Below are 15,402 nucleotides of genomic sequence, written 5' to 3' on the forward strand. Positions count from 1 at the left end.
ACGTATGAGAACTTGCCCTGATTTCATAAAGGCGATCGACTGAAACACGTGTCATTAGGAGGGGCACCCTGTGAATTGTGTAATTAAACTTTGAGAATGTCAACTTAACAGGCGCAGGCCTCCGGGAGTATTTTTTTCTGGCACATATAAATGGATTGGGGTATTAAGCAACTCCTCAGTGCCTCATAATACTCACAACGTGAGCCTTTACATGTATTTTCAAAAGAGAATCAAGAGCCTCAGGATTTGAGTACAGGAATCCCTGTGCCAACTTGCCTAAATGGGCATTTACACGTTTTGGCCTTGCAATTTGATGTCTGATAATGCTTCTTAACTGCAAGGAGAGGTGCAAAAAATAGGGATGGTACCTGAGACATATCCTGTGGCCATGTACAGTGGCCAGATTGTCCAGACAATCTGGTCACGGGCTATAGCCACCAGGAACGGGCAATGAGGTTAAAGTGGGCATGGCCACCAGGGACCAGCTATGTGTTAACATTTTCTAAATTGGGATATGATTGAAGGGGAAATAAACTCTGCCTGCTTCTACAGCTTGAACTGCTGGACTGGTTTGCAGCAAACGTGCACAAGGAGCGTCAGCAAGGACCTGAAAGTATGCTTTTGCAAATCTGTGCTGGGATGTATTTTTTCCAAAATATCAAAATATAGGTACAAAAAATAGGGCTATGACTTTGCTGCCTGGACAGTGGGCCTAGCCCCTGGCAAGGACAAATGTCTACTCTGATTTGCTCATTGAGGCCTGCAGCATGGCCGAAGCCCATGCCCCATGGATTGTGGACACTGGCTGCAAGCCATGAACACTGGCAATTGGTCACAATATGGGGGTACAGTGGAAACTGGACAACGATGCAGCATAGGGGCAGTGGATAATGGGGGTTGTTTGGTGGGGCCGGCCATGGCCGAGCCTCACGCCGTAGGCAATTCAACCAAGGCTTACATCCAGAGCATGTGCTGCTGAAAATGATACAAATTAGTATGTGCTGCAAAAATATATGTGTGTTAAAGGAGGTTTTCAGTCCTTTCATATGTTAAAAAAGGAATTATTGATAACTTATATCCCATGCTGTCAGATCATGAAACATTTTTGCGTATAAAACCCTTGAAATTCAGTGAACAAACTTTGCTAAAGGGACTTTATAGTTAAGTTACACAAATTGAAACCTATGAAATGATTACCTTGCAACTCGGACGCCCCTTCAACAAAGTTTTTAAAGTGAATATACATATATATGTTGTTTGTCGCACAATCTTTTTGGTGGTAACAGGATCAGGAAAGCCTACATTCCCGATTTTGGTTTCATGCCTTTTAGTGTACTAAGGGTCGATTCAGAGAGCATTTTCCAAAGGGGCTGCGCCATTTTAAAACACTTATGTGAATTAAGCCCTAAATTACACCAACCACTGATAAAGTGGGGAGTGCCCACACAACTACTTCATCTATAAGGCGCTGCTTTCAGCGAGGGGCAGTCCATCGAAATTTTTCCATCTAAAAAATGTCCATCTAATGCATGTTTTTGGGGGTAAAGGGTTTTTGTTCAGGTGTATTTTAAAGGGCAAAAAACAGGGGTTTTGGGGGGAACCCCCCAAAAAAGAAAAAAAAAATGCATTTGATGGAAATTCTGTAGATGGAAACATTTTGATGGAATGGAATTAGATGCAATTACCATAAACCAAAACCTATTGGTAGAGGTTTGGTGGCCGGATTAGGGTAAGAGCTGGAAGGGTTGCTGGCAGGGTGACTCTCACAAGGAAGGCGTGAGAAGGAATTTCGACCATCGGGAAGACAGTGGTCGGTACCTAAAATATTATTGTGACCATGTCACAAGGGCTATTTCATGGAAGGTGATACTTTGACTTACTAATGAAAAAGTGTGCACTGTCCTCTGGTATCATATGACTGCTTTTCAGCATTTCAAAGCGTTTTTCTGATGTGATTTTATTTCAGATAAAAAAAAAAGTTGCAGCGGAAAACCTAAGCTCTATAGAGCCAGACTTAAAAAAGAAATGTTATATTATTTTTATTACAAAAAGACAAAAAAGTTTACCATGAAGTTGGAACTATGCATAATGAGACACATCTGTCACTATGTTGGAGCAGGAGACATTTACACCCATAGCTCAACAAGACGATATTTTCACACTTGCAGAGAAGCACATTGTTGTGAATTCACAACTATCTTTACAAATAAAGGGGAAATTAAAGTTAATCAGCTATCCCGTCAGATAACTAAGAAAGTTAAGCATTTTCTGATGAGATGGAGCTCATCACGGCTTGGGGCAGTAGTAAAAATGTGGCAATAATGCTATTACCGCTGCTTTGCTGTTCTGCACAATCCCGAGTTTGGGCGTAAAGTTGGGAGATTCACCTTCAGCTTTGAGCTGGAGGTAAATCTGTCGACTTTCTGCTCATTTTGTGCACATTTACCACAGCGCAATTTCCGCTGCAGTAAATGCACCGAAAACGCCCCATAGACTGGTATGGAATCTGAAACAAAATGGGGATTTGCAGCCTTGCCACAACTCGGGATCCAGCGCTGATAGCGCCGGACAAAGTTGCGCTACCGCTATTTGCGTTGGACCGCATTGCAGTGGATTTACCCCCGGGATACCGCCCAACTTGTGGTGAGGCCCGAGATCTGTAATTTGTAATGGTCCTTTTTAACTCACCACAGGCAAAATTAATTGTATCAAGGTGCGATGCACTAATTCAGATATCCCAGCTGAATTCAACAGAATAGTCACGTTGTTAATGCTTTCGGAAATTGAAGCAGATTATTTTAAAAATAGTTTTTGGTAAAGAATCCCAGAGTATGGGAGCTGCTACAGCCAATATGCGATCATCTCCATATACAAACCTGGACTTGGGCACCATCAATGTATATTCATCCTTTAGGTGCAGCTCCTTCTTAACTTTGTTACAAGCCATTTTATTTTACATTCATTATACAGACCATTGCCATGGAATTAGGCAAGAGCAGCTTCTGTCTCTTACAGAAATGAGTGCATACGGTTGCATGCAGATTGACACCAACACAGACTTACAGTTAAGAAGGAGGCATTGATGTATTTGCTGGAGTCCTCATATTCCTGCTCGTTATCTGAGGAGTCGTTCGAATCTTCCTCAGCATTGTCAGTGCTGGATTCATCATCGGTTTTGATTACCACCCTGTTGAATTCATCTGCAAAAGTAAATATGATCGTGGATTAGCAAATCTATAGTGAACCTGCAGACTTACCGAATTTGCAGAGCCTAGAGTGTGTTCTATATTTTTCAGCTACTGAAACAGAGTTAGGCCATGCTTGGAGTGCGGCAGGGGGTCCATACCTCAGGTTTCAGTGGTGGAGAAGTGATGCACTTCAGTTGCCTTCATCAGGTTATGATTCATATACCTGGTGTTCCATGTAGTTCACTGATTTCTGAAAAGTGGACTGACTTGCAGTGCTCAATTACTGACAAATTCATAAAAAGTTAAATGGGATTTTTTACTCAATAGAAAACCGCCCAAGAAATATTGGTTGCCAATAAATAGGAACATTTTAAAAATGACAGTTAAATGACAGCGCTAAGTAAATGTAGATATGTTATTCATGGGATATTTCTTCAAAATGCAGTACGGATTACAGGCATCAACTAAATGAGGCTCATGTGATACTGGCTATGGTCCCGCTTCAGTATAAAGTGTGGCCCAGAATGTGATGGGCACTTACTTTCAGAATAGTGTGGGGTAAAATATAGCCCCTGAATGTCAGAAATGAAGAGGCTAGGCCAGGCCAGTGCGAAGCTGGCTAGTGCCATCCATTGGAAAATGCAGGCCAGTCCAAAACACTTCCTTTCCTGACTTAAGGCCAAGTGACATGGAAAGAAATGGGTTCAGTTACACTCTGTTAAAATGGACAAGTGTACAAGTAGAGAAAAACGATTAGTTTTCACGAATGAGCTGACATTTTCGAAAATGCCTACTTGGAGCATTGGGATATTCATGTTATTTCAACAGTTTTATTAAAGAAAGACATCACCCATGGAGAGATTAAAAACTGTGGCAGTACACGTCGGATGAAAATAAATAGTTGTGCATTTGAAAGCTAAAAAGGAGGAATAATACCTGCCATTTTAATGAATAGTGTATTTATCAGGAAGAAAGCGACATTAATTCCATCATATAAAATTACAGTATGAACAAAGAAGGGCCTATTTTCGTTTGGTGTAGATTTGTATATTGCTTCCTTTTGTAACTATGCATTATCTTTGTGGAGAGAGTGAACTTCTTTCTGTTTATACAGTATGTAAAGAAAAATGGGATTTATGGACATCAGGCCTAAATACAGTCTGAAGTGGAACACATTAAACATACAGTGCCAATGGGAAATGACCATTTTCAGTAAAAAAAATATAAAGAAATACAAAGCTAGAGAACAAATTTGTGGTGAAATGCTGATAGCACAACCAACAACCACAACCTTTAAGGTCAGGTTCTCCATAAAAAGAAAGTGCATTTAACTCTGAACAAAGACCCTTTGAAATCTGAACTCCGGGCCTTTTGGAGCTGGGCCTACCAAGGAGAATGTCTGGTTGTCAATTAGTTGCTGATAACATGCCCTGCAGAAGTGACCTTGAGGTCAAGCTTCACATAAACTGTACATTAAGCACTGAGCAAGGCTTTGTAGCCAATCACACATTTTTTTTCAGATAAACACGGATAAACCAGATGGCTGGTCACATGTTTTCAGGGAAATGGAAACCTACAGACACTTGTTATGCCCTGTCATTGATTAAACATTGAATATAGTTTTTCCTAAATAGAAGGAATATTGTGTGTCCCAGTGAGTCCACACCAGGCTCAAAGTAAACAGGAGAAAAAGCTCATTGGGACCCTATAAAAACTAAATGTGTGTGATGTACATAATTTAAGTTATGTGGAAAATTATTATTTTGTGTCCACTGTCCATAACTGAAGGCCATGACTAGTACTCAATCATGCATTAAAATATATTTGGCCATGCACACTGACCATGGTGGCTGAAGGCCATGCTTACTGCCAGTTACTGTTGTAATGCAATTAGTTATGTCATCAGTGATATGATCTGTGATGTCATCATTGTAGTCATAGGCGGTGCAAAGTTAAGGTAGCTTTAGCTGAATTTCAAGGGTTTTGTTGCATTAAGTTCTCGCCATAACGTCCCTGCAAAAAATGTTTTTTCCTTGTATTTCAAAGGTTTTGTTACAATGTATTGCTTACCTTAATATCCAAGCAACTAAAGTTTTTTCCTTGAGTTTTAAGGGTTTTGTTATTCCATAGATTTTTAGAATGCTTCCATTGTCCATTTTAAAACGCTACCAGACCACTAGCCATGGCATTTGGTCATGGCCGGTGGGCACGGCAACCACATATTTTAAAACACTTGCAACCAATCGCTCAAAGAAGTTCATCAATCACAGACTGATTTGATCATGTTTTGACAGTGGCAATATTTTTAGGCAATGCACAGTGAGATTAAATAATTTGTCATGGACCACGCACTTCGGTTAAGAGCGTGCTCCAAGCCCCTTGTTTTATGGCCGGTCTCTTGGTGGCTGTTGTGATACATCGCACAACCTCAACTAACCACATTTAAGTAGCAAAGAAAAAGGAAAAAGAACAACATATGCCCAGGTACTTTATGCACCCATAGCGGAAATCAAAAGCTTGAATATACTTACAGTAAGTGAACATATATCTTAAAGTGAAATATACAAATGTAGTTAATTTGACCTTCTCCTACAAGAAAGTGTGCAAGACAAAATAGCATTGGACTTTTAAAAAATAAGTAATGATCACCAGAAAAATAACCTGAGAGCAGAACTGTTTCAAGGAAAATGCTAGCAAAGTATAAAAGGTGCCCACCTTTTAAACCCAGCAATCTGTCGTGAAATATTCCCTCGTAAACAAAATCCCAATATGAAACAAATCCTTGTGGTCTTGTGCGTAAGCATCTGCACTAGGAACATGACAACCTTAGTAAAAATCTGGTAGCCAAATATTTGAGCAAGCTCACCAACCTCAATAAAAACCAAGGGGTTGTGTCCGCTCTCTGAAATAAAAGTTATGCTTCTTTACTTGTGCCCAAAAAGCAGCCACAATCAGGGGAGAAAAACTGCACCAGTGCCCAGGTTTACAAATTATCTTGCCAAATTGTGGGCAAATATTCATGACTTACTTGCCCTCTCATAATAATAATAATTTAGCATTTATATAGCGCTACAAACCCTCAGGTGTCTAAGCGCTGCTTATTATTACCCACAGTGTGTGGTGCTCTTTTATCGACCTCGGAAGGATGAAAGGTTGAGTTTGGCCCTGCCGGGATTCGAACCTGCATCAGCAGGCTCTGCACAGGTGTCAAAGCAAGCACTCTACTCACTGTGCCACTTGACCAGCTGTGCCACTCATCATTTCCTTTCCTCGCCCTCATGTCTGCCTTTCAACCACACTCTGCTTTATAAAGATAACTTGAAAGGTACACATTTCATAGTGTCACTCAAATATATGAATCCTTGTTGAACTATGTTAGGCAAACAGTGTACAATTGTGCTATTATCTTCCCCACTCTTGACTGGCTGACTACAAATACCTGAATGTAAATCATTAAAAGGCAATGAAATGGCCTCAGAGTTCAATACCTTCAAGGACTCAAAGTAGCACGGTTTGAAAAAAGCAGATGCCATGTGTTTTCTTAGGTCGTTATGAGATATTTAAAACAAAGATAACACATGGCACCAGACTGTGAACTGTCTCCCATCCATCCAGTAACCAGGACCAACCCTGCTCAGCTTCAAAGTGCAGAAGGATGGGCCATGAGTTTCACAATGTGCTGAATTTCAAGGGTTTTGTCTTATGTTTAGTCACCGTAACTGCACTTTAACGTTTTTTCATTGAACGTATTGCTTTGAGAAGCAAGAAATCACTTTACAGAGGTATGCAACCATATAGGTACACAACCTAGCCCTTTACAGGGGTATACAACAGTACAGATGCATAAAGGAGCACTTTTCAGGGGTAACAACAGAACAGATATACAGCGGGGGTAGGATACAGAGGAGGGGTACAGCTGTACAGGGTGGCAGGGAGGAGAGGGAAGGACAGCGTCTAACGAGTCAGGTGGTATATATGTCACTTCAATTGAAAAGACAATATAGTAGTTGAATGATATAACTACTCACATGGCACAACATGTGGACTCCAATTTTTATCATTATTTTCTGCCTTATTCCCAACAGTTTGTGGCCGCCAATTCTTGTACTTTGGTAACCTCTGTGAAATGAAGACAAAACACTTGGTTAAAATCCTTTTGAGTAAGATTCTTGTTTCAGCCTGCAGGTTTGATTAATTTGTGAGACTAAATGATAGCATATGTACATGCACTTCTAAAGAACTCAGGGTGGCAACAGTAAAGACAGAAACAAGTGATCACAGTTCAAGGGTGTTTATTAAACTGTATAAATGGGTGAGCAAAACACCTAATCTAAACCTAAATCTAAGATGGGAGCAAGCCACGACCATCAAATAATAATAAGGCAATCCTAGTGGTGTCTTCTCAAAATAAAAGGGCCTATACCAAAAAAAAAAAAAAAAATATTGACAATATTTATCACTAAACTATAAAATAGTGAGGGCTGATGTTCACAGGAAAATAAGAGGTGTTCACAAAATAATAGGTCAGGATGTTATGGCCGGGGTCTCTCTTTCCCACATTTTCTAGCATGGGACAAAGGCGGGACACTCAAGCAGAGCACACTCCTGGGCTTCTCCTGTACGAGGATATAGTTCCTTTTAACAATGCTCGTACCATCTGTGTCCAAGACACTTTCAAGCAAAGTCTCTTACTTCAGAGTCCCTGATCTATCATAAACTATAAAGCAAAAAATTCCTTCTACTTCTCTTTACGCCAGATGATTACTCTTCACACGTGGATCCCCTCAGCCGGACTCCGATCCATTTGTCAATGTTTGTCTCCCTCATTTGGGTTCAGATCAGCCAATAGCACTTCGGACATCCCTCAGTCAGGCTCACGTTTGTCCACAAAGAGTTCCTTCTAATTTTCTTCACCCGTGGATCACCCTGAGCTGGGCTCCGATCCATTTCTCAATGTTAGTCTCCCTCAGTGGGGCTCAGACCAACCAATTCACTTCTCATCTTATTTTCTAATATTCAGAAAGTCTCAAGGGGCCTCATTACAAGTCGGCAATAACCTTGCTGGTAAAACCGGCAGGATGCCACCGGACTTGCAATGAATTACCGCCGCCTGACTTGCCGGATAGACCGGGCATTACAGCCCCGGTGGTCTTTTAAGTCAGGTGGCAGTAATTGGAACTCCCCATTCCCATGGGAATGGGGAGGATGGAAGCACCGGCACTGTGTGCAACAGTGCTGGTGCTTCCGTCAAGGTCTGAGGTCAGACCTTGTAGTGGGCCGGTCCGGTAACAACGGTGCCGGTAGGCTTAACAGCACTGTTGTTACCGGACTGGTACACTTGTAATGAGGACCAATGTCTTTCTTCTGCCACGTTGCTTAGTTAGGTCCCCCTCATCCGGGCTCAGACGTTTCCTTAGCTTATCTAGCCCTAAGTCAGGCTTTCTCTTAGCCCCCAGTCAGGCTTTCTACACCGTTCACATGGCGTTCCCCTCAGCCGGGTCAAAGTGCCAATTTCACAATTCTTTATTCTTTAACAACATGTCAAGGACTTTCAATTGTACAAAGGATTTGGCTGGCCCCTTGTATACCCATCTTGACACCCCCTGTTGGCCTTTCATACAGCCTCTTGGTATTTGTAGTCCTAATCTTCTTTCTTGTTGCCACTGCAACCTTAAGCTTAACACAGTCCAGATCTTATCAGGTTCCCTCCTGACTCACTGACAATACAAAGGGAGGTGTGATGGAAAGCTTATCCTGTTCTATAAGTACGCACCTGCAACTATTAGACCAATACACAGTGGGTAGGACAAAGCAGAGGCTTACAAGAGCGAAAGACTGCAATTGAGGATACACAACCTCTACTTGAGATTCAAACTGTACATGTCAAAACTGACAGATGGAAGAGTCTGAAAAAGAGGGAAAGAGAGCACATCTCAAGAAATATATGTTGGTTGGCAAGGGTTGTACACTTAAATGTCACAAAATCTGGGAGGAGAAACACCAACCTAATTAGTCGAGTAACCGTTTTACGGGAAAAGGATGTTAAAACAACTGGGAGAACCTTGCACTGTTGTGGTTCTCAAAAAAAGAGGGAAGGGGAAAGAGAAGGCTCATTGTGCGAACAGAAGAGATGGAAGAGATTAGCCGTGCTCACCCACTGTCATTAAAGCCAGACTCGCAAAGATTGTCCAATTAGCGGCCGTACAGCGCCCTGCTTGGCCCGTATCGTAAAACTCTATCTTCGTGCTGTCACATCAACAACATGGTTTTACTACTTCACTCTCGAGCACCGCGTTGCAAAGGAGTTGTTGCTCTGACGAGCATGCTAAGCATAGCTGTACTGGCATTCCATTTGTTAAGGCAAAGAAAGAAAGTAAAAGGTAAGGTACATACGGAGTAAATGTGAGGAAGCTCAGCCACGCGTAATACAAGAGTGATGGCGATCCCCAGCACGTAAAATAAAAGGACACAAATGTCGGTGAGATTCCGGAATCACACTGAGCAGGCAGCTGTTGATTATCAAATTAGCAGTCTGTCAACAGAGCACGCCCAGTGGGTTGCACCTTGTGTCTCACTGAGTCTCCTATTTAAAGTTCTGGTGTTTGTCTGAAAATAGACTTGTTATGAATGCCATGGTGTACAAAAGGTTTGCGCAAAGGACAGAAAAAGACAAGGCTCCACCACAACAATGTTGAGTGTGCTGGTCTAACCGTTGTTTAAATTCAACATGTAACAAAGCCAGAAATGCCAATTCTCACGTGCGGACATGAGACGGTCCCACGTCGCCGTAGTCTCGTCCCCTGAGGAATCGATGTGAATGGTGGGTGGCGTCCACTGTGCTCTTTAAATACCTACGTAGTCCCAGGTGTCTTGTTAATCACGTAATCCCTTTCTAACGCTGAGGGACGGGATGTGCTCAGATATCTACTCCTAAAATAACTTGTAGAATCTGAAGAATAGTTCCAAGAGCATTATGTCCGCATGCCCAGAAATGGAACGTCAAGGCAAGGTTATGACAGTAAACAAATGAATATTCGGAAGTAAATGTTCACCAAATGCACTCTTGGGACAAGAGTTAAAGGTGTAGTGACCATTTGTCAAACTGGAGTCACAAAACTTAAACACCAGTCAAAAAGGAAAAAACGAGAATTTAAATAGTTTGCGATCCTTCATCAATGGAACACTCCTAAACTCATGTTAGGAATCGGAAAACGCAGATGTGCACAGGAGCATGAATTTAAATTAACCACAGAAGCATGAATTTAAAGTAACCAATCTGGTTTTTCATTCAAACCTTTTCCAAGAGTGTTACCCAGATACATGAGTTGTTCTTTTTTTAGCAATGTTCTTTTATCCCGGTTAAGATCTGGGCTCTATTTCAGTTTGTATAGAACTGTTCATCTCAAATCATCTGGTTTGTCTGCAAGCTCTATCCAATGGTCTACTAATGGAGCATTGGTGATCCAGTTAGGGAGATAGCTTTTGTGCTCCCCTAATCTTGTTTTAATCTTCATTTCAGTTTTGCCGATATACAATTTGTTGCATGGACACCATATACTGTAAACAAGCATCATTGAATTACAATTATCAGTGCAGTTTGTTTCCATGGTGTATCTAAACCTATGTCTACTTGGTTGTTCTTAACAGTGGAAGGGCAACAATTACAAGTACCGCACAGAAAATTTCCTGTCAATTTGGACATACCTCACTGTTCCGGGATCGTGGTTTGTCATATGGGGATGGAATTGATGTTATTTCTTGTGATATTATCTTTTAAGTTGGTACTCCTTTTAAAGGCTAAAATTGTCTTGGCTAACGGTTTAGTCCCATGTTCATTGATGTTCCAATTTTTCATTACGATTTCCTTGATGGGATTAGAAAGGTTACTGAAGGTTTTAACAAAGATAAGTTTCTCATCTTCATTGTTGGGTCATTTTTTGTACTCCAAAAGTCATTCTCTATTGTTATTACTGGCCCTCTTCAAGGCTTTCTTAGTGAGAGCCTGTGGATAGCATCTCTGGTGTAACCATTCTCTCATTTGCTCTGCTTACATCATGAAATCAGTTTTGTTGGTGCTATGCACTTGAGGCGTAAGAACTGACCGAAAGGGAGGTTGTCTCTTACGTGTTGTGGGTGGAAGCTGGTATAGTGTAGAAGAGAATTCTTATCAGTCGGTTTGTGGTAGGGCCTGACAAACAACTTATTTTCAGTCTGATCCACTGTTATGGTTATGTCCAGGAAGTTGACTTCAATAGTACTGTAAGTGTTGGTAAATCTCAAAAACAGGACTTGTTTGTTAATCCAGTGGCAGAAATTATCTAAATCTGTGGCATTACCTTTCCAGATGATAAAAATGTCATCTATATACCTCCTCCATACCTGAATGTTATTGTGAAAGGGATTCTCATTTGTAAGTATTCTATTTAGTTTAAAAGCCTCCATATACAAATGAGCCACATTAGGGGCCAGTGTCACCCCCATGGCATTCCCTTGTATCTGCTTAAAGAACTTTCCAATAATGTGGAAATATCTCTCCATTAGGGAAATTTCAGCACACCAAAGGACAAACAACATTGGAGTGTTAGATGTTGTATATTCTTGAAGGAGTCTTTCTTCAAGCATCTCTAAAGTGGCCCTTTGGGGAATGATTGTGTAAGGGGATACGACATCAAGTCCTGCCAGTATCTCAAATTCTGGATCAAAAATAAGACCTTCAGTTTCTTTAATGATCTACATAGTGTCTTGTACATATGAGTCCATTTTGTGCACTAATGGTTGCAGGAAGAAGTCTACAAAGCGTGACAGCGGTTCCAGGACTGAATTTACTCCAGAAACGATGGGTCTGCCCGTTGCAGCCTCCAAACTAACTTTTGTGTATTTTAGGCAGAGTGTAGAATTGTGGGATTTGTAGTTTATCCATACACAAAAAGTCGGCCTCTTTCAGGGATACCCAACCTCTCTGTTTAGCTTTGGTTACTTTAGAGAGGATAAGTTCTTGTAACTTAGCAGGATCACTGCTGAGTGGTCTGTAACAATTCAGGTGAAGTAGTTGTCTGCTGCATTCTTCGATGTATGCCTCTCTGTCTTGCACAACAATTGCACCGCCTTTGTCCGCCTTGTGGATAACAATGGTTCTATTGGGCAATAAGTTATTCATGTCCACCTTTTCGCGATTACTGACGTTTTGAAAAAAATAATTGTTACTACGTGACTTCTTCAAAAGTGCTACTTCGCAGAGCAACCTCCTTTCAAAAACGTGTGCTTCTGCAGTTCTGACCTGTAACAGTACACAATATGAAGATATTTTGCGAAGACCTGAGTCTGTGTCTTTATCTTCCGGTTCATGAACTTGAAAAAATTGTTTCAAGGGTACCTTTCTCATGAACTTGAAAAACTCCTGTCTAAACAGGAACTGATTGTGTGAATTAGAGGGTACAAAGCCCATCCCTTTTTCAAGGATTCGAATTTCATCTGGAGTTGGTGAATAATGGGAAAGGTTTACCATAAGGATTGCATCCTGTGTGTGACACGTTGCTCTGGGTCCCAAGACTCTGGGCCCCGTTCTAAAAAAGGCTGTTGTGTTGCATTGACTCTTTTGCCGTGGTTACCCCAGTTGCTGTTATTCCTGCCGCAGTAGTTGTTTCTATTGCCATGAGACCGACGATTGTAGCCGCGTCGTGTTGGTTCCTGTGTCACCGTAGTTACTACCATCGCTCGAGCTAAACGATGTGTTCCGGAAGGTCACTCTCTTTTTCCTAGTATCTAGTGCACCATTCTGCGGATCATCATGTTTGTAGTCCTCGGGTGAAGCGGAAAGCTTTTTCATGGGTGAAGTTGAGTAGATCTTTATTCATTCTCCTAACCCTGTCCCGTAGCGTCCCTTCTCCTGAAATAATTAATTTCAAGAAGTAACACATCAATTTGTTTTTTATACAGATCCAAAGGAATAGCTTTCATTATGTTGAGGTGTGCTAGGATCTTCTCAGTCATCGCATAGGGTTGAATAGGACAAGGGCAATTGCCTCCTTGATGTCCTTTCAGGTCGTGCCGCCTTTCTCCTCCATTTGACCTGCCGTCCTGGAATCATTTGACCTGCTTCTTTGTACATTCCTTGTACATTTCACCTTTCTCTGAGTGTGATCTTCTGCTCCGCCTTTTATCCCAATGGGGAAGGGAAAGGGCAGTCAGGTGTGTGAAATAAGTGGCAACTGCCTTAATCTGCCTGACCCATGAGTTGGGACATTTCAGGTATACGGCTCTGGTATTAGTCCATTGTCTTTCAGGGTAATCGTTCTGTGAGAAAGTGTTTGTGTTAAGAAAGGGGGGGTTGAGGTTTTAAGTATCCTACAGGGTAGGATGGGGAAAAGGTGTTGTAAAGAAATGTATTACCACATCTCACCAGTTGGTGTCCCACTTCCACTCCCCAAGGAGTGATCCAGGTGATCCTGCCGCACTGGTCCACCCCCAGGAACTGGATCCAATAGTGATGGCCATGTACTGGCCACCTGGATGACAGATCCCTGGGGACCAATAAGTGAGACACTGTCACAATTCTCACACATTACATAAATAAGCAGCTATAAAACTGTGAACATATCTGGGGTCCAAGCAGACATAAACCAGTAAGGAAGGGCAACCCCCGACCTGCCCATCTGATAAGCTGAAGTCAAACCCATGGTTAAGATTTAGTGTGCACATGCGACATATCTGTGAAGTGACTTTGTCTATTTTGCAGACATACATGGTGGTGTGTGGGGCTATGTTTTGTGCAGGATAACAAGGTGAGGGAGGTTGGTGTGTAGGGGAATTTTACTGCGCATCTCCCAAGGTGCCGTCCCTTGTCCCATAGGGGGTTATCACACCATCAAATCCACCTGCTTAGTACCACCCACAGAGGGACTATCCAGTGGCGGCCTCACCTCTCTGGCTTCATGGGAAGAGGCTTCCCCCATAGAGGCAGTGATGACATCCTTGGATTCGTCACAGTGTTTACTGTGAGTCCTCTAGCATCAATGCATTCTATATGCTGGTCAATCCGGGTCTGAAAAGCCTATCGGGAATGGACAAATAATACTGTGTTCTTTGCATATAAAAGGATTTTCAATTCATGAAAACCCACCATGTGAATGTCACCAACATCTGCAAAGTTCTTGATAATTTTGTTGATATATAGATTGAGAAGGAAGTCAGAATGTACTGACAAATCCTTGGATATCGTCCTTTGTCCCTAGGGGGAGCACCTTCCCATGAGGCCAAAGAGGCGAGGCCACTTCCCGATAGTCCCCTTGAGTGTGGTAGTCAGTGGGTGAATCTCATGGGGAAGGAATCCCTCTATAGGAAGAGGTATGACACCTTGGGAGATATGCAGTATAATTCCCCTGCACCTCCCTCACCCTGTTATCCTGCACAAGATATAACCACACATACATCCATGTATGTCTGCAGAACAGACAGGGTCATTTCCTCAATAAATATTAGGACGAGGAAGAGCAACAACCTAATGAGAAGTGAAGACCTCACTACTGGGACAAGGAAGAGCAAAACAAAAACTAGTGAGGCGTGAAGATCTCACTACTGAGATGAGGAAGAACAGCAACAACCTAGTGAGGAGTGAAGACCTTACTACTGAGACGAGGAAGAGGCACAGATCCATATGTCAGGTTCTGCAGAACCAATGTGCGTGGACTAGATGCCGTAGAATGCCTAATATAATTTTTACCATAAAAAGGGAAGAAGGACTGGGAAGAGAGAGAGTGGCCCTCTCAGGAGGAAGCAGGATATTCGAACGCTGACAGCAGTAGAGGAGACAGGCCACTGACAGTACAGAGCACCGGATGCTTACATGTTGGCAGAGGTGTCCCTAGAAGCTCTGTCGTAGACGAACACCCGCGAGAGGCAGAAGCCCGAGCTCCCAACCGCTCGGGAAGCCTGGAGTGTGTGTAGAAGACGAACCATGTACCTCAGAGGCCGGGAGTCAGTGTGGAGCCACCCCAGGCAGTGAAAGCAGCGAGGAGAAACTATGACCCTGAACATCCCGCAAACAACTGAAAGGTACCGGTAAACTTTTCAGCGAAGTCAGGGAGACAGGGAACTAACCAGGTTGGCTGTGACCAACGAAGCAGCAGTATTAGTAGTAGTAGTCGAAAAGACGAGTCTGGGATTTGCACTACACATGAACAGAGAGCCAAAGCTATCTTCTTGTTCACAACCCCTC

The 15,402-nt window shown here is 42.3% G+C and overlaps 1 protein-coding gene across 7 annotated transcripts in view; it reads right to left on the bottom strand.

Annotated features, from left to right (window-relative positions):
- Nucleotides 1-15,402, bottom strand: part of PTPRC (protein tyrosine phosphatase receptor type C) — an 846,024-nt gene that overhangs the window by 70,838 nt on the left and 759,784 nt on the right. For all 7 annotated transcript variants that reach the window (XM_069641238.1, XM_069641237.1, XM_069641234.1 and 4 more), the window contains 2 exons: nt 7,217-7,307; nt 3,064-3,200 (listed from right to left, as the gene is read on the bottom strand). In XM_069641238.1, the coding sequence (XP_069497339.1) occupies nt 3,064-3,200; nt 7,217-7,307 (228 nt within the window). The remainder of the gene's footprint in view (nt 1-3,063; nt 3,201-7,216; nt 7,308-15,402) is intronic.

Source organism: Ambystoma mexicanum, chromosome 1q, assembly GCF_040938575.1.
Source record: "Ambystoma mexicanum isolate Mex_15411 chromosome 1q, UKY_AmexF1_1, whole genome shotgun sequence".
Taxonomy (NCBI): Eukaryota; Metazoa; Chordata; class Amphibia; order Caudata; family Ambystomatidae; genus Ambystoma; species Ambystoma mexicanum.